The sequence below is a fragment of the Hemibagrus wyckioides genome, linkage group LG10 (genome assembly GCF_019097595.1).
Source record: "Hemibagrus wyckioides isolate EC202008001 linkage group LG10, SWU_Hwy_1.0, whole genome shotgun sequence".
NCBI classification, from domain to species: domain Eukaryota; kingdom Metazoa; phylum Chordata; class Actinopteri; order Siluriformes; family Bagridae; genus Hemibagrus; species Hemibagrus wyckioides.
The window spans coordinates 21,038,410-21,057,843 of NC_080719.1; the positions used below are offsets into that span (position 1 = coordinate 21,038,410).

The window sequence follows — 19,434 nt, forward strand, 5'->3', positions numbered from 1 at the left end:
CTAGTTACTGATGCTTACAGAGAAAACACAAACGTCACTAAACTAATTGCAGAGAAAGCAACTCTGTGAGGGAGATTCGGTGATCAGAACCAGCCACTTGGGACCTGAGTCAATCCTAACAAGAGTCGAAAACTGAGTGCTGCAAAAACACTTTACGCAACTGCATTCGTTATCGTCTCCAGATAATAACTCCATTTTGTTATGCTACGGAGCTCAAAAGGAGAGCCTGGATAGCGCAAGATCTTAATGCACATTATTTCTGCATAATAGGTATGAAGGACAGTAAAGATGTCATTATAATATACTAAATTATCAAAGGATAGAATTCACATGGCAATGAAAGAGGGAAAAACATAACCAAATCAACCAAACATGCAGAAAAATAAACCACCTTTAAGGCTAATCATTATTTCTTGCTGATACAATAAGCAAACAGCTATTTATACTTCTTGCCGCTTTAAAAAGTCAGAAATCTCCCCTATGTGGTGCTGCTACACCTTATGGAACCATCACAACATGGTGCAGCTCCTGAGTTGGGCAGTGAAGAGCTTTAATGGTGTGTTTACGATCTGCAAGACAGAACAGATTCATCTCTCTTGGCCTCTTTAGCCAGGGGCAAGGCACGGTTCCCAGAAATGAGGGATATGATGCCCACACTCTGCTGAAGCAAAAACAGCCATGACATAGAAACACACAATGTGGTGTCATAACATGTTTACTTACTACACTGAGTTTCGAGTACATTACCATTTGATACAATTCAAGTTTCTTTTATATCAATTTTTACTTTTTGGAGAGTCTTGAGGTACAAAGTCGCAATCTTCTGTCTCAGTGTTCCATCCTGAATCCTTCATCTAATTCAATTCACATCTGGAACATCTGCATACTGTATCTGCTCATTCATGCACTTATCTAATCAGCCAATCATGTAGCAGCAGCACAGAGCATAAAATCCTGCAGATACAGATCATAACCTACAGTTATTGTTCACATCAAACACCCGATTTTTTTTTTCTGCAATTTTTTGATGTGAACATTACCTGAAGCTTTTGTCCTGTATCTGCATGATTTTATGTATTATGCTGCTGCCACATGGTTGGCTGATTAGATAACCGCACAAATGAACAGCTGTACATGTGTGTCTATTAATGTGGATGTAGATTTTCTGTAACGATAATAATAATATCAAGATCACGTCACAGCATCAATAGGCAACACCAGGCCGAAGACTCTCAACGCAGGTGGCTGACTGACTGAAGAAGACAACCGTGGCTATGATGATAAACACAGCATGTAGCAGGTGGGTGTCCAGATGGACTTAGTGGATTATGATTATTCTCCAGCCACCACTTCATCTCCCCAATGGAAACAACAGCAAACTCTGATTCAGAGTGTTACAAAATGGGACAAAAGTCGGTCAACCTAATTACGTGCTTAACCCCTTAATTCACTCAGGTTCTGTCAGCAGCTCTCGACCTACTTTCTTCACTCTAGCTTTTCGTTTCCCTGTAGATATTTAATAATTCTTAGAAGTTAAAGTATAACATGCTCATAAGATGAATAGGTGAGGATTTACTTGCTGGCTTCATTTACTGCATATATAAGTTGTCACAAAAACATACAAGATCCACACTAATCTGCTTAAGACACTAAACAACAGCCTAGAATGACATGAAAACAATATCCACATAAGCTGGGGTCTTCTTTATGATCTGTCTACATTTACAAGGCAGGATTTACAACACGCCGAATGGCCAAAAGTATGTGGACACATGGTCATCAGACAAATTATTTTGTTTCAGTCCCACTTTTCTATTATAATAAGCTCCAGTCTTCTGGGAAGGTCTTCCTCTAGATTCTAGAGTGGGATTGTGCGGATGTGTGTTCATTCAGCTACAAGAGCATTAGTGAGATCAGACACTGAGGTTGTAAGAGTGAGGAGGTCTGGGGTTCAGTCGGTGTTCCAGTTCATCCCAAAGGTGGTGAGTGGGGTTGAGTCAGAGTCAGGGCTCTGTGCAGGACACTCGAGTTCTTCCACCCCAACCTTAACACACCATGACTTCATGGAGCTCTGTGCTTTGTGTACAGGGGCATTGTCATGCTGGAACAGTGTTTGAGTTTCTTTGTTCCAATGAAGGGAAAATGTAAAGTTGAAGTATGCTTCTATACATTCTATACAGTTTTGAGCTTCCAATGTTGCGAAATGCCCACACTTGGGTGTAATAATCAGCTATCCACATAGTGTATGTTCAAAAAATGATAAAATGCCATATCAGAAACACTTTAACAGACATCTTTCTACTTCTTACTTGTTCAATTTTTTTTATTATATTCGGGTAAATGTGTAATATATAGCCATATAATAATAATAATAATAATAATAATAATAATAATAATAATAATAATAATAATAATAATGTCCATCCTGTCTGAGCCTGTCACAAAAAAAGACACTAAGAAATGGTAGCTTTATTTTGGAATTGCTTTTTCCACTTTTAGGTATTTTGTTTAATTGCAACCATTTGTTTAAAAAATAATAATAAACCAGTGATGTTATGTCCATGTTCTGTGTGATTCAAGAGAATATTAATTACTGCACAGTGATTCCTACAAAGCGATCCCTTTTGTGACTTGTGAGATGACTGCAATTTTATAACTATATACACACAGAAAAACGACTTACAGCAAGTATGATTATTATATGTTATATTATTATAGATGTAGTGAAACAAAGGCATGAGCTAAAAACACAGAACATCCAACTTGGTGAACTTCATTAAGATTTCTTAAATGCAATCTGGGAGTACAAACTTTGTAGGTCACTCACTCACACACACACAAACACACACACACACACCCACACCAAAGCATGAGTACAATAGTCTGTCACTGGCGCACATGGTCTCTGTAATGGTCCGTCTATTGCTGTCTTTGCATTTACCTTCTTGAAAAGTTGAAAACTAGAGCAAGGCATTATCCCACTACATTAGCCCAATCTTTTTTTCCACCCTTAAGATCCTTTCTCATGTGACCTGTCAGTCACGTGGAATTTGTCTGAATACATTCATGACAGACAAAGCTTACCAAACTTGCAGTAGACAAGCAAACAAGTGTCAAAATGGTTAGAAAATTGAACCTGACAACAACCATGTCTAGCAAATGTATGGACTGGTATATAGGACACTAGCAGAAAGCTCAGGAACATATCAGACAACGAGACCCACAGTGTCACCCTCCCCTACAGCCCAAACACTGAGCCTCATTATTAGCCATTATTGACTAGTCATTCAGAGAGGGTTCGATTGCTGGAACAGCCCTGAAAGTATTGACAGGAAGGGTAATGACAACAGAGATTGCCCTCTAGGACATACATACAAACAGGAAGGAACCATTCACAGATTTTTTATCATGAAAGGCCAAGTTCAGTATACAAATTGTAAAGATTCTTAACATTGAGGGTCTGCATGCTAGCACGTTAAATTTAAAATACACCAAGTGTTGAGATGTGAGTGTATCTACATCCTGGGTGAACCATAAAAAGATGGATGGCCATTGTCACAACCACAGAGCTTCAATGGACCATTCTTTTGGCCAGCAGTGTTGTGCTACCCAAAACATGTAGTATTGCATCAAGACATTAATCATGTTCATGTTGGTGTTAAAGTGACCCTGAAATCAAAATAGTTTCAGACAACAAAAGACAAAACAAAAGAAGTGAAATATTTTTGTTTTAATGTTCATGAATTTCATTTAATTTTATGAATTGCTAGTTCATCATTTTGTGATTGTCCTATTTAATTGGAATATTCATGAATTTATTAAATAGTATTGGATTAAATTATTATTTAAGCATTTTCCACACAATATTCACTTTTCTATCCATTGCTTGGTTGAGGAGAAAAACGGTTGGTGCAAAATTCACTGGTGGGATATGTGGCTTCTCCATCAGAAAGAGTAAAAGGCTCTGATTAATGTCTTCATTACACTCTCTATATAGCTATGGTCAGGTTTGTTTAGAGTTGGTGGTATGGTGTATCTTGAAAGCTTTTTAATTTTATCCAAATCAGCTTGTTTTTGCTGTTGAAGCCAAGGAATGTGTTTTGTGAAAAAGCACATGCACAATAGCCTTAGCTTAGTGTTGGGTATTTAAATTAAATACTGAAAGTATATAATGTTTTAGATTAAAATTCTGTACAACAATACAATTTATTTGAAAAACATTTCTTGCAAGTTTAGTGTCTATACCAAAATTTGGTAAAGTGTGCACTGGATTAAATAAATAAATAAATAAAAGAATGGGAATTATCAATAGGCTGTAATAATTTTAGGCCAATTTTTGTAATAGCCATGGAATGTTTGGTTACAAACATGCTTCTAGACTGACATTCTTTGTTGTTTGTACTTCACTTTGTTTTGGGTGAACAAAACATCACCTCACATACTGTGTCACCACAATATTTGTTGCCATTTAGAACAAATTAACCTACTTCCTATTGTAGGGTTTGCTGGGTTTGTTCTGAAAACACATGGAAACTATGGAACATTCTAGTAATACTAGAATCAATGAAATGTTCCCAAAACAAACAGGACAGACATTTGCTGAATTATACATCTGCCACAGACATTACCAAGAAAGACACAGAGTTTCTGGAGTCTACTTACTTCGGAGTTCAGATACAAATACAACCAAGTGGCAAATATAAGAAATTTCTTGAAGGGTAATTTGTCCAAGTGCTTGATAAGTGCCTGTTTTTCCTATATGGTCCACCCGATATGGATGTAAATACTTGAGCTGGTATTAAAAACTATCTGCAATCTTGGAACAAAGACACAGAAGTACTATTCCTACAGACCACAGTAGTATTCTTTTTTATTTCCTATTTTCATCAAAACAATATATATATATATATATATATATATATATATATATATATATATATATATATATATATATATATATATATATATATATATATATAAATAAACATGGTGGAGGCAGTGAGATGGCATGGGTATTGTTTGGCTTCCTGTTAGTGGGTCGCTGGTGTTTATTATGAAGTGACTGCTGAGAGAAGCAGCTGGATGAATTGTGAAGTATATAGACCTATACTTTTTGCCTAGATTAAGTCAAATCATGCAGTAGGACAGTACATCATAGCTCAAAACATACTGTTAAAAGCAATCCAAGAGCTCCTGGAAATGGAATGGTCTTTAATAGCAGAGTCAGTCACCTGACCTCAACCCATTTGACTATCTAACTTACTGAAAACAAAACTCAAGGCAGAAAGACCCAAAAGCAAGCAGCAACTGATAGTGGCTTTGGTTAAAGGCCTGGTGAAGCATCTCAAAGGAGGAAACTCTGCATTTGGTGGTCCATGGGTTCCAGACTTCAAGCAGTCATTGGGTGCAAAAAGTGCATTCAAGTATTAAAAATAATAATTCTATTTATAATTATGTTAGTAAGCCTAAGATAATGGAGGAAATATATATTTTAAAAAATGGTTGTACAAGGCTAATACAGTGTTTGTTAAACCACTTGAATTAAGGCTGAAATTCTAAAATTCAATCACATCTCGAATACTTTATTTGAAATCCATTGTAGTTGTGTACAGGTTACTTGGTTAATGACTGCAGTAAATAATTGTGATGATATTATTCTTTTTATTTCATATTGGCACCTCCCACACTCCACAAGTGACAAGCAGCTAAAAAATTGCATTATATTTGTATATGGTTTGCAGTATCAGTTTCTAACCACTTTCAATTTTTTTTCAGAGCCTTTGGGGTGCCTTTGGCTTTGTCAAAATGTACACAGTTAAAGTTCAAATACATTCATTAAAATACGTGCAAAAAAATCCATGAAAATGAACATCAGGAGAAGAAAGAGGTGTACTGACCTATTTCTCGACCATGTAAAGCTAAAACTTAATGCTATTCTGAAAAGCAGGTGTCCAGATGCAACCTCACAGTGTGGGGTGAATATTCAGTTTTTTCTGTGCTTGCGCACACATACACTCCTCTCCAGCTGTGACCTCAGGAGTCATGAACTGGCCCTTCACTAAAAAATACAAATGCTCTTACAACAAGTAAGAGCTGTCAAAAACACAGTTTCTGGAAAAATGGGTCAAGAAAAACATTAACTCCAAACAACTATGCAACTACAAACAAACTAGATTTTCACAGACTGGTCAAGTGGGTGACTAATAGAACAAATGAGCCCATAAATGTCAATTCATCAAGAGCAGTGGCGAATTCTAGCACAAAGCAGTAGGAAAATAAGGTGAAAAAAAGAACTGAACCACTGTGGTACCACACACAAAAATCACACAAGGGTTATTAAAAAATTTAAAGAGGAAAAAGAAGAGAAAATAGGTAAATGATTTCCAATTCCAAATTGCTCCTTGATGCACAGAAAGAGAAATGTCACAGACAAGAGAGTCTGGCTGTACAATAGAACAATTCCCAATAGAATAAATTCCTCAGCTCAGGAACAACAAAAGGCCCAGAAGACTACAGAAAACAACTGTTTTCCTGGCAGGAGAATTTCTTCCTTGGTGAAGAAAAATCCCCCAGTTGGCCAGATCAAAAACATCATTAAGGAGGTACATAGGTAAGTAGGTCAAAGTTAAGAATCAAGAGAAGACTTCAAGTAAGTAAATTCAGTAGATTTACCAAAGGATGTAACCCCCAGCCTCAGTACCTAAAAGATTAACTTACCAGAATGATGGGCATGGGCATATATGGCAGTCATTGTCTGCCAATTAAGACCACAATTTAATTTCTGATAATATACATGTGTCCAATTATTCTGGTCCCTTGAAAAGGAGGGGTTGCATATAAAGTTTGTTCACTTGATCTTTTTATAAATACCCTGAAATTAAAGTTGAAAGTTTGTATTTTGACTACAATATTCTGTAGACAGATAACATAAAATTGGTGTTTCAGTTTTTGAACATTTGGTGGTGTTACAAATTTGATTTACATTGAATGAATTGACATTTACCATCTACCATTAAACTACACTCAATCAATAACGACAATACAAAAGCGTGTTTAATTTTTAACGTGTCCAACAATGTTTTTTTTTCTCATTCTCAGTCATGCTATTAATGCCAGAATCATCATAATACTCTCTTCTTTTCTTACAATACTGCTCCTATTTGAGTCAATGTAATATGATCTTTCAGAAAAGCATCCAAGCTCACCTGTAGGCATGATGCGATGCATGGCCACTGAAAGAAAGAAGATGGCATCGCTGTAATAAGCCCCAGAGCCTGCACTGAAGTGCTTCTGCATGGCCTCCACAATCGGGAACAGTTTCTCTGTCAGACCATTAACATCATGAAACACCACCTGAAACACAAAATCAGAATCTTATCAACACTTTACATGTATATGGCAAGACAGCAAAGCATTTTGAGCCCTTTCATATTACAGGCCAAGGTTATAGGTTAGTCATATGTACGACTAGACAGCAGAAAGGTCTCTTTATAATCTAATAACTTAATCAAGTCATGGGTATCAGGTTATGTTACCATAGTAAAGGCAGACAGGTTACAGCCAGCTCCAGTTCTCACAAAATAGCTATCTTCCTCCGTTTAGCCAAGGTTGTTCAATGTACAACCTTGGACAACAAAGTTTACAGAAATATTAACTTCTCTCCAATCAGTAAATGCAGTAAAAGCAGACCTACTTGGGGTTCTAACCCCCAGTGGAAGCAGTAGTGGAAGAGAAGATCTTCCTAAACATATGCACAGTACTCTTTAGGTGTAGTTGCTGAATTCATCAGCATCAGTGGTAGATAAGTAACGGCATTAATTAGATGGCAAGGTCAGTCATGGCCCAGTGCATTCTGTCAGCAGGTTGTCGGATTCTGCCTGCAAGAAGCACAACCAGTAAAGTGTTGGCTTGTCATTGGTGACCAGTATTATCTGTACCTTGTTCAAACACCACTCCTCTGGGTGTATGCACAAAGTGTCAGTCAGTGTGCTTTATATTGCCTAACATACTGCACATCTACACATGATGCAGGAAATAAAGGATTCATGTTTTATGGTTTACATGTTTTGTGAGCAAGTGTAAGCAGCAGTTGATTGCTTTAAATTCCTAGTTCTATTAATCCTTTACAAGCATAACTAATCAACAAAGAATGTTTGAAGCAAATGGGAAGTGGGACCATGTAATTGTAGGTGCGTGTGTGGTTTATTCACTGAATAAGTCAAACATAAAACAGCATGTTTGTTTGTATAACCATAAGAGCATAAAAACATGCCTGGCCCAAATGATGTAAAAAGAGCTTGAAAATGTCAGCGACCACTGCTTGCTTATAAACAGACAACAATAATCTGATTTTTGAAATTCTTTCCTGATTCCAAAAGTCCTGCATCAAAACTAAACATAACTTGTTTGGAAGGAATTTTATTTCCAACGTGAATTACATGACTGCTTAAATACTGAAAAAAAAAAATGAAACAAAAGGACACCAAATAAAAAACATGATCCCAACAAAATACCTCTTTGCACTTTCGTTCTAATTTTTCGACATTATTCTCTCTCTGTAAATGTAAGTACAGTTGTGATTCAGCCTCCAGGCTGACGCCTACATAAGGGAAGTCTGTGTTATTCCCGACTTCCTTCAGCACTCTTCCTGGAAACACAGCCCATCTGCTGGGGGAATGTTTTGGACTTCAGTTTCTTATAGTGTCGATGAAAGATGAGGTTGCTAAGGCTGATCCTGAGTCAGCTGAGTGAATGGCCTAACTGCAGCTTCCTGAACAGCTGGCCTGGGCTACTGTTACTTCCCTTAAAAATCACAACAATGGTTATAATAGTTGTAGCAGCCTAGATGCTGTTAGACTACATGGGTTTTAATTCATCATCACTTCCTTAGAAACTTGTACTATACATCACGTTCATTCAAACTTCTCTACACATTTGCAGGAACCTGAAAGGCTCAGTGAAAATATTTACTGCTCAACTGTTATTTTCAATATATGTATATATGTACAGGTCATTTGTTACGTATCTGTAGTAAAGTCATAGCACTTACAATTTTACTATTTGCATTTGGAAAAACACTGATAGTTCTAACATAAAGAAATATACTGTAGACTAGGTGTGGGATGCTGTTATCTATACCAAGAAGGACAATGAGGTCACATTACAATGAACAGACTGAAAAAACAAGGTGTTTATCCAAAGTCCTTTGATTTTCTGGTCTCCTGTATATTAATCTTTAAGCATTCACCTCTCTGAAATAATTATAGTTATTTATATCCAAAACTATCACACTTCATAAATGAATAATTATTTGAATAATTAATGTTTAGATCAAGTATTAAATGCCAATTATATATATATATATCTGTCAACTAATACTACTACAGAATGCTTAATTAAACTTGATTAAATAAGTCATTGAGTGCAATTCAAAATTACTGAGAATCACTACAATCAACATTACTGAGAGTGTCACTGCATGAGTATTATCTACTGCTTATATCATCCTAATGAGACACCTATTGTATTGTAAATGTAATGATTTGTACTGGTTCAGCACGTTTCTATAATTCTTATTGGCAGGTCAAGACCAGGTTTGTTTGATCTGCCAAATTTAAAATAGGAAAATAAATATTCACTGGCTTTGGGGTCACTGATTTCAGCCATGGAGTATCTAGCCTCATTAATGTGATCTTGTAATTGAATGAACACAAAATTCCACAACAACATTCCAAAACCGTGTGGAAATCCTGCCCAAAACAGTAGAGCCTGTTGTAGCAGGAAAGGGGTTCCTTTGAAATAAGATGCTTAACAAGCAACAAACTTTACTGCCTGGGGTTCTCTAGACACAACAGGAACTTTGACTTAGTTTGATGGTTAGATGAGGCTATAAGAACAAGTTAAAACTGGGTTTTGACAAGCCTTTCTAGTCCCTGACTTAAAGCACATTAGGTCTGTAATGTAAACTAAAGAGAGTATTAAGGAATTCTTTGTTCTGTGTTCTTAGACATATTAGACATTCTTACACATATAATGTTAAAAAGAGGTTGCACACCAAATGCAGGGCTGCCAATAATTTTCTTTGAAATCATTTTTTTTAGTATTTATTTCATTTTTAATGTGGAAGGAAGGATAATCCAGCATAACAGATGTTAACATAAAAGATTACATTTCTATGTCTTATTTTTATTCACCAGCCCTAGTGAGTCTAGAGCAACTCCAGGATCTACCCACTTCTACACCACAAATATATGAAATAATGCTGCAGCTAATGAGCCACTGTAACACAAGCCAAGCATCCTATACTCCACAAGGCTTATTACTCTAAGGTGCATGTATGAGGATATGGGGTTGAGAAGACCCGGATTAAGGGCAGGTTAATCTGGACTTGTGGCTGAACGCCAACAAACTGCCCATGGGCCAAGAAAGGGGATCAGTTCTAAATGTGGATGTTCATCTCTTTCCCTGAAAAAAAACCCAAAACAACCTAGAACTAGTTAGTTAAATTACAGAATCTAACTAAAATAAGTGACAGAAAGACGTGTGTTGTGATGAAGACAAGTGAAAAGACTTTTTTGGTTCAAAACACAGACTGAGTATTGTTGGGAGACAAAGTATAAGATGCTGAAAGAGGTACTTCTAGTGGTTCAGACAGAGCAAGGATGCCCCCATGTGCCCATTGTTAAGAAAATCAATAAGTAAGCAAGTTCAATATCTAAAGCACATTTAAAACACTGTCATATTGCCAAAAGTATGTAGACACCCAACTATGACACCTATACATGCTTGTGGAACATATTATTCCCAAATGCATAGTATTAATATGTTGTTGTTTCCTCTTTTGCTCCATAACATCATCCAGTCTCCTGTGAAGGCTGTGTACTAGATGTTGGAGCGTGGCTGTGTGGATTTGTGTTCATTCAGCTACAACTGTATTAGTGAGATCAGTCTGTGATCTCAGTTTCAGTTTATCCCAAAGGTGTTCAGTGGGTTTGAGTCAGAGTCAGGGCTCTGGCAGGAGTTATTTTAGACCTTGCTTTGTACACAGGAGAGTACAGTGTATATTAATATATTTTAATAATGTTCTATAAGGAGATTAAGATGATCACATATGCTGACATACATCCACTATATGGTTCACACATTCAAGTACACTGTAATGTAATGGTGGCTGCATGTAAAACCAAGCAAGCATGAAACTTTTCTTGAAAGCTCCCCAAATTTTGAGGTTAATCTAGATTTGTCCATGGAGATCCTTTCCATTCTACAACCTTTACTACAGAACATAGCACCTGATTCCCATCATATCTGTCTTTCTTGTGGACCTCCTTGGAGTGAAATAAACAAGATTTATTTATTCCATCCAGTTTATTGGTTACAGTTTGACAGACCCTGTGACTCCTCATGTGCAGAGCCACTTTAAAAAGAGACAAAGTCTACCCATAGCATGGCTATAATCTAGTGAAAGGTATTGCTTCATTTATCCTTTTCAATTCAATGCACACATCTCTGAGCTCCAATGAAACATGCACAGTTTCAGCCTTTACCAAAATGTCCCTTGTTGCCTAGTTAAGATGTTTCTAATAAACAACTAAAGAGCATGATACAGTATCTTTGTGTAGATTTGGACCTCAGTAAATTGGTGTTCTCCTAAGGGAGCATTGTGGGGATGAGAGATATACAGTGTTTGTCCGTGCAGCGATGCAGAGGAAATGTCTGTTGCGTGACCTTTTTGTCCACTGGCTCAGGGCGATGAAGATCACGTGGACTTGCCATGTGTGTCCTTCTCAATATAATGGTACCACTGCCACCTGGTGAACTAGGGGTGAAAACCTTTTTCCCAATGAATATTAGGTACAAGAGATGTGTGTCTAAACCCTATTTAGTTGGAACACAAAAGCTTTTTGTATGTTCTGAGGCTGTCCTCTGTAAATGAATATATGAAATGAAAGTAATATGACATTATAACATTTGATATTAGTCTGTGTGTTTGTGTACTACACAGTTTTGTTTGGGAAACTGACCCATGTTGCAGGAGGTGAGATTGTTCTTTCAACTGAAAGTTGCATTTTTTTAATGAGTGACTCGTTGCTTCAGCCATCTAGTGTTGTTTTGACTAGTTTCCAAAATACTAGTAGTTACTGCAACATCCTTGGATTAGTTTCTATCAGACTGTATATATTTAGTGTTTACCACTCCCTGTGATTATTCTGCACTTAATTGTGGTGATTTGAAAAAATCTGAAATGATTCCTTTCTTCTTTCTCTTAAAAAATGTGTGAAACAATGGGGGTTTTTTTCTCTGTAAAAATTAAATCATTTGAAAACTGAACAAGGAGAAATGTAATATTGAGAAATATTCTATTGGAAAAGCTGGCACAAGCATTGCAGCAATGTCTGAGGCATCATTTAGACACCAATAAAGCTTGGAGATCAGCGAAATATAGCATCAAGATTGGCTAAAAACACACAAGTTTCACAAGCTCGTTCTCAGGCACTGTAGATCAGAGTGATATAAGGGCTGGTGTCATTTGAAAGCCAGTGAAAGAGCACTTTTTAATTATACATCAAGCACACAGTGCACTGAGGCAGGTGGAGCTCTGCTGATCCCCAATATCAAAAATCAGTCTCAATTATATATTACAGCAGCTGTATGATTTAAACAATCCAGTTTATAAGAAGTGTAGACTATCCAGAAATCCAGCGTGTTTCATGATATCAAACTGATTCACTTCACTTAAGAAGAAAACAAAAAAAAAGAAAACAATTCTATATTCTAAAATCTATAACATGGCATCATTAGTCTCCTCTCTACTATAACTAAAATTTTGCATTTGATAACGCTACTCTTAAACGCTCACATTGGAAGAAAATCAATGTAAACATACTAAGAGAATTCAGTTTAAAATCCTTTTAGGGTATTAAAACTCGACTCGGCACTCTCCAGTCCGATGGGATCCAAAAACATCTTAAGTCAATTAAGAATCTTTGGACATTTGTGATTTTTCCAGAATCTGGGTCATTTGCACCAAAAATTTGGTACATTTTCTAAACTGTGAAAACTGTTTTCAGTCTTGTGAAGGCCCAGTCCTCTTCAAAACAGGGGTCTGGAGCTCAACTCCACTGAACTCTGGCGCAGTTTACATCAGATGCACAATAGGTGAGTAAACAAGACTCGCAAGGGTCAACTCGTTATGTTAAATCTAACATCCAAATCTCTTGTATAATGTGTGGGCAGCAAAGATACAAAAGAAATAATAAATAAACAAGAAAAGGATGAAGGATCAGTCCTCGATGTTAACTCAAGTATTCAGACGAAGGTTAAGAAGCCTTAATTCACCTTAATGACCAGACCTGCCTCAAATATTTACTAATTCCTCTTGAAATCATTTGATACCTCACTTGGTGTGTCATCTGTAATATCCAAGATTACTTGCTCAAACATAAAAAAAAAATAGTTGCTTTATGTTAGCAAGCTGACTGCTATTAACAACCATGCCATGGTTCAGGTCATTCTGATGTATGATGTGAACATTAACTGAAGCTCTGGACCTGTATCTGCAGGATTTTACACATTTTGCTGCTCCTTCATGATTGGCTGATTAGATAAGTGCATTAATGAGCACAATAAAGTGGACAATGATAGTATGTTCCATGTTTTTTTGAAATAGTAAAGAAAAAAAAGAATAAAAGAGAATGAAACTGTCCAAATTTTTTCTTGATTCTGCTGTTTGTTCTAATTAAACACTTTTATTTGTCATTGCTCCTATGTAGATGTTTATAAATCAGCAACTGACTGGACTTTTTAAAGCGAATATATTGTGATCAATATTGTGATATTGTATCAATAATGTGATATTGTATATTGTGTATACGATATTGTATATTGTGATCAAGTATATATCAGCCTTATTTCATCAAGAGTAATAAACCAAGAACAGCAGACATCACATCTAGTACTGGAGGGCAGACTGCAGCAGGTTTGGCAACTTCACTGCTCCAGATAAGGGGTGTCCAATTTTATCTGATAAGGGCTAGTGTGGATGCAGGTTTTCATTCCAGTCAAGCACCAGTTTAATCAGTTTCAATACACTCAGGTGTGGCTTCTGCTTGGCTAGAATGAAAACCTGCATCTGTAACAGCACTTTGCTGACAAGATTGGACACCCCACTCCAGAGGATCTAATCTAGGTATCTGCTTTTAAGCAGAGATATCACTAGTGTTGGGTTCAAGACCATCTTAGTCAAGATAAAAACCATAGCCAATGGATTCACAGAGTCAAGACCAAGTAGGACAGTGGTGCAAGATCAAGACGAGATCAACGCCACACACAGTGCACAGATGTGTTAATTTGATTGTAGTAATATGAAGAAGAAGAAGAAGAAGAAGAAGGAGTGATTGTTATTGTCGCATATAAATTACAGCACAGTAAAATTCGTTCTTTGCATATCCCAACTTTGGAGGTTGGGGTCAAAGCACAGGGTCAGCTATGATGCAGCACCCCTGGGGCAGAGAGGCTTTGGGCCCTTGCTCAGGGGCCCAGCAGTGGCAGCTTGGTGGTGCTGGGGCTTGGACCCCGATACTCCAATCAACAACCCAGAGCCACTTAACCACTTGAGGCACTGCTGCCCCATATCTTTCTAACCTAACATCTAATATCTCTTGAATGAAGTATCAGCAAATTATAGATGCCATATTAACTCCAGAGTCAGACATTGTGAACAAATAATAAAAATTATGTCATGGTCTCAGGTATTTAGTCTAATAAAAATTCACCCAGATTTCTGATTCCAAGACTGGTCTTTAGTCTCAAAACACTGGAAATGACCAAAGTGATCTGATACTACAGAACTGGAAATCCTGGATAGCCTTTGGGTTACAGTGTCCATGATCTTACCTCATACTGAAAGGTCGCCTCACGCAGCAGCACAGGAAGCATCCTCATGGCCAGCTCCTTACTGCCTCCATCAGAGACATAATGAAGCACCAGAATTTCATCCTCTCTGAAACGGCCATGTCTCGCCATGGAGCGCATGGCCACCTCAAACTTGCTCTGCATCGTCCGGCTCGTGTTAATCTTAGTGAACATCATGAGAGCATGGTAGCTCTGTCGTCCTCCTGCTCGGTTCTCGTGATGATCAGATCTGACGTCCACAGACAGGTCAGCATCGTTGCGGTTGGAGTTGTGACTCGCCTGCGTCTCCTTGATTCTCTTGGTAGTGGTGGAGAAGTTCTGCTTCTCTGAACCTAAATAGTAGAAAGCCATCACAGCCAGGGCTGCAGCAAGGAGCAGAGCAAGCTGATGAGGTCTGAAGGTGCCGATCCTTGCCATGGTGAGTGAAAGCACACGCAGCACACCCATGGCTCCAAAACACACAGGGTGGAATCTGAAACAGAGAGGTCATAAAGATCATAAAGCACCATGCATAACAGCATCATAAAGACCATAAGACACCATAAACCTCTACTACTGTGTTTATTTATGTATTACTCTAACGTAGACAGGTGTGCTGGACAATTCATCTACACAGACCACCTGAAGGCTTATGGTCCATAAAGGTGCATGACCTGTCAACTGTTTAACACTACAGCTTACACTGCAACTCTCATTAAACATTTATTTCATTAGAAAAAGCTGACTAGCACCCATTTTTCAGACGTTGTGCTAGTTAGCAAACTTAGCTATAGAGCACTTACCGGGGTAAGTGGTAAGCTCTTTCAGTAACACATACTGAACGCAAATAGTTTTAATAACGTCGCGTTAAACGTGCAGTTAAACTCATGGGAAATGTGCATGAATTAATAAACGTTCTCTCGAGCCATTGCAACTCTCACTTCATTGGTTGAACCCAAACGGCACTCTGCTCCCTTCAGACGCGTCCTACATAGTGTATAGGATAACGGTTTCTAGCCTTCTACACGCAGGGCACTTATGGAGATTCCCGTAACAAATCTTCGCCGCGGAATAATAACGTGTGAAGCCGGAGATCTAAAGCATAAAAGCCACAATTTCCTCCGTTGTCTGTTCATATCGTTAATATCATGTACTAAAAATTTACAAAACATAAATTCGTTTTTGAATAATTGTAAAATGTTTAAAAACATTTTTTTTTAATATTGTCAACTACGTACCATAAATTTTAATGATGCACATTTGGCGTTTGTATATATTCAGATCCACATTCGTGATTAACACACCACTAAAAACAAAATATTTTTTTTTTTGGTGAGCTAAACTTATTACATTAATAAATTAGGTAAAAATATAAATCAAGGCGCATGCATTTATTTATTTATTTATTTATTTATTTATTTATTTATTTCATTTTTATTTATTTATTTTATTCGAGGCATTTATTTTGACAAGCACATTTTAAAGCTAACCTAGCCTAATGCTAATGCGCCACCTTCGAAAGGGCAATTTCCCCGAAGAACTCGTTACCGATGCTATATTCACGACCAAGTGGGAACTGGGACGTTTAACGAACTGGGAACAGACTTTTTCCCTCTTTCTCTCACTGGATCCGTTAGAAACAGCTCGTAATTTCTACTTCGGAAAGCCGGAGTTTTTCGAGTTCCACGAGTTGTGATCATGTGACGTGACGTTAATTTGTTAACTTGTTCTGTGCCTTGTTTTGTTTGAATTGCTCTAAATATTGAATGCTTCAGTGTGAAATTGTTTGTATTATAATAAAAGCAATCAATAAAAACAAACAAACAAATAAAACCTTCTCTTATTTATCTACAAACATACAGCAAGGTTTATTAACTCCTCTTTGAAGAACAAAGAATGTACATCATTTTTTTTAATCAATTCATGAAGTCAATGTAAACTTAATCTTTACATAATATATCACAATTTGCATATATTTCAATAACTTGCTTCATAACATAACACATAATAACTCAAATCAGCCTTTGAAAGGAGTAAACGTTCAAATTCTCCAACTTTAGTGTCAGCCTCAGACATTGCATCCATTGATTCCATTACGTTTTCATACTGACTCATTGATACTGCCCCAACCCCGTAATTCCCACTCGTAATTACAACACTGTGGTGGTGTTCACATGGTCGTAAAAAGATATTTTTCAAAAATGAGGTGAATGCAAGATTGAAATTGCAGTGACTGTTAATACAACGGTTCTCTAAGCAGTATTTTGAGTTTCTGTTCAGATATGAAATGACTAAATACTTATCAAAATACGTGATATTTTAATAAATCAAGATTTAAATTTTAATTTATCATAATGATCAAATCAGGGCTCAGGGTAGAAAAAAATTCCTGAGATGATATGAGGAAGAGGAAGCAGACTCAAAAGGAAACCAGATGATATTTTGCAATGCGATTATACATTATTTCTTTTCTATAACTGAATAAAATAAAAATATAAAGTCAAGCAGTGCAAAGTATGTTGAAATGATTTGGGTATGAACATCATTAATATTTTCAGAAATGGCTGGTGTTTGGGTGTGACATCAGCACGGGAAAAGCCATGTTTACATGTGGGCATGTGAATAATGTTTAGCACTCTTTGTCTAAATAAACTGTCTAAATTAACAAAAAATCTGAGGAAAAAATTCTTGAATAGCAGAAAAAACAGCCTAGCTTATGTCATGACCTGGAACATTGTGACCTAAACCTCACAATTGCTCTGTTGTGTGAGCTATGAAAATGATTAGGTAGCTGTTTTTGTATGTTATTTAACACATGGTACTTTTTAATGAGCAGAAAAGCTGACTCATTTTTTTATCCCCTCTCATGTTTTGATAATAATAATAATAATAAAAAAGAAATCAAAAGGGTTTTTTTTTTGTTCTCTAAGGTCATGCATGTGAATTTGACATCAGGAAAACATCTAGAAAGACACCACAACAACAGCAGTGTACCTGCACACACACAGTCCTAATCTTTTCCCATTCAGTCTCATTTTAAATTTGGGGCGAAAAAGAAATCACAAGGAGTGAGATATGAAGAATACTGGCGATGTGAAGCAATAAACTATTTTGTTTCTCATTAAAAGCTCCTTGGTTCACAACACAGTGTGTCCTACAAGATCCAGTTCTCTATGCACCACATCTAAAGACGTTTTTTTTCTGATGATGATTTCCCATACATGAAGGTACAGGAGTTTAAGTACTTGGGGTCAACAGTCCAGAGTAATGGAGAGTGTGGGAAAGAGGTAAAGAAGCGAGTGCAGGCAGGTTGGAATGGGTGGAGAAAGGTGTTCTGGAGTTCTGTATGATGGAAAAAATTCGGCGAGAATCAAGAGGAAGGTGTACAAGACAGTGGTGAGACCGGCCATGCTGTATGATTTAGAGACAGTGTCACTGAGGAAGAGGTGTTGAGGTTCTCTTTGGGAGTGACACAGTTGGACAGGATTAGGAACGAGTACATCAGAGGGAAACCTTATGTTGGACATTTGGGGGACAAAGTTAGGGAGAACAGATTAAGATGGTTTGGACATGTCCAGAGGAGGGAGAGTGAGTATATTGGTAGGAGAATGTTGGACATGGAGCTGCCAGGCAGGAGGCAAAGAGGAAGGCCAAAGAGGAGGTATATGGATGTAATAAATGAGGATATGAAGCTAGTGGGTGTAAGTGTTGAGGATGCAGAAGACAGGGATAGGTGGAGAGAGATGATTCACTGTGGTGACCCCTGAAGGGAAAAGCCGAAAGAAGAAGAATACCCATACATTTCCCATACATGAGCCTGTTAATGTGAAGGAACCTGATCATCAGTGTCTTGATGTGCAGTTTGACCTGTTGTTCTTTGTTTGGCTTTGGTCTTGAAAAGTTTGCTCTAGCATAGTCACTGCTTCCAGACTCATCGATGGAAAAGCAGCAGATAAAACTTCCAGAGAAGTGCTGCATGCAGATTTGGATCTTGCAGTTCCTGTAATTGGAACAGTAATTGGAAATTTATTCAATAGCTGGGGGCTTTGGAGTTATAAAGCTCCTCCTGTAATTCTCTTTACTTTAGGTACTGATAAAGAACTTAATTCAAAGCAGATAGAGCAGATCATAATTAAATAAACATTTGTTTGTGTATTTCGGAGACCATTCAGCGCAAATAAGTCATTAGTGGTGGTTATTGTTGTTGCCCTTCAGCTGTTTCCTGTTCGGGGTCACCATAGAGGATCATCTGATCTACACATTTGATTTTGGCACAGGTTTTATGCCAGATGCTGTTCTAATCTGCAGAGAAGAACATCTATTCTATAAGAGCTGTTGCATCAAAACCAGCAACATGATTGTGAAATGCAAGAAAGGACACACCGCTGATCAGAAGCCACTAGTAGGTCATTTACACCCTGAACACTGTCTCTGTATTGTTGTGAGTCCTACATCCTGATTTCATGTATGTGGTTCCTAAGATGGTTTAAGCTTAGCTGCTAAGATCTTTGGATATAAAGGCGGGTGTGGGGTTGATATTGG

The 19,434-nt window shown here is 37.3% G+C and overlaps 1 protein-coding gene across 2 annotated transcripts in view; it reads right to left on the bottom strand.

The window, feature by feature from the left end:
* The window catches only part of xxylt1 (xyloside xylosyltransferase 1), a 36,479-nt gene extending 20,522 nt beyond the window's left edge, over positions 1-15,957 (bottom strand). Inside the window, exons 1-3 of one of the 2 annotated variants that reach the window (XM_058401573.1) lie at positions 15,696-15,957; positions 14,896-15,385; positions 7,206-7,353 (exon numbers count right to left, since the gene is read on the bottom strand). In XM_058401573.1, coding sequence (XP_058257556.1) covers positions 7,206-7,353; positions 14,896-15,360 — 613 coding nt within the window. In that variant the 5' untranslated portion in view covers positions 15,361-15,385; positions 15,696-15,957. The remainder of the gene's footprint in view (positions 1-7,205; positions 7,354-14,895; positions 15,386-15,695) is intronic. The other variant, XM_058401572.1, reaches the window with a different exon arrangement.
* Between the last annotated feature and the right edge of the window lie 3,477 nt (positions 15,958-19,434).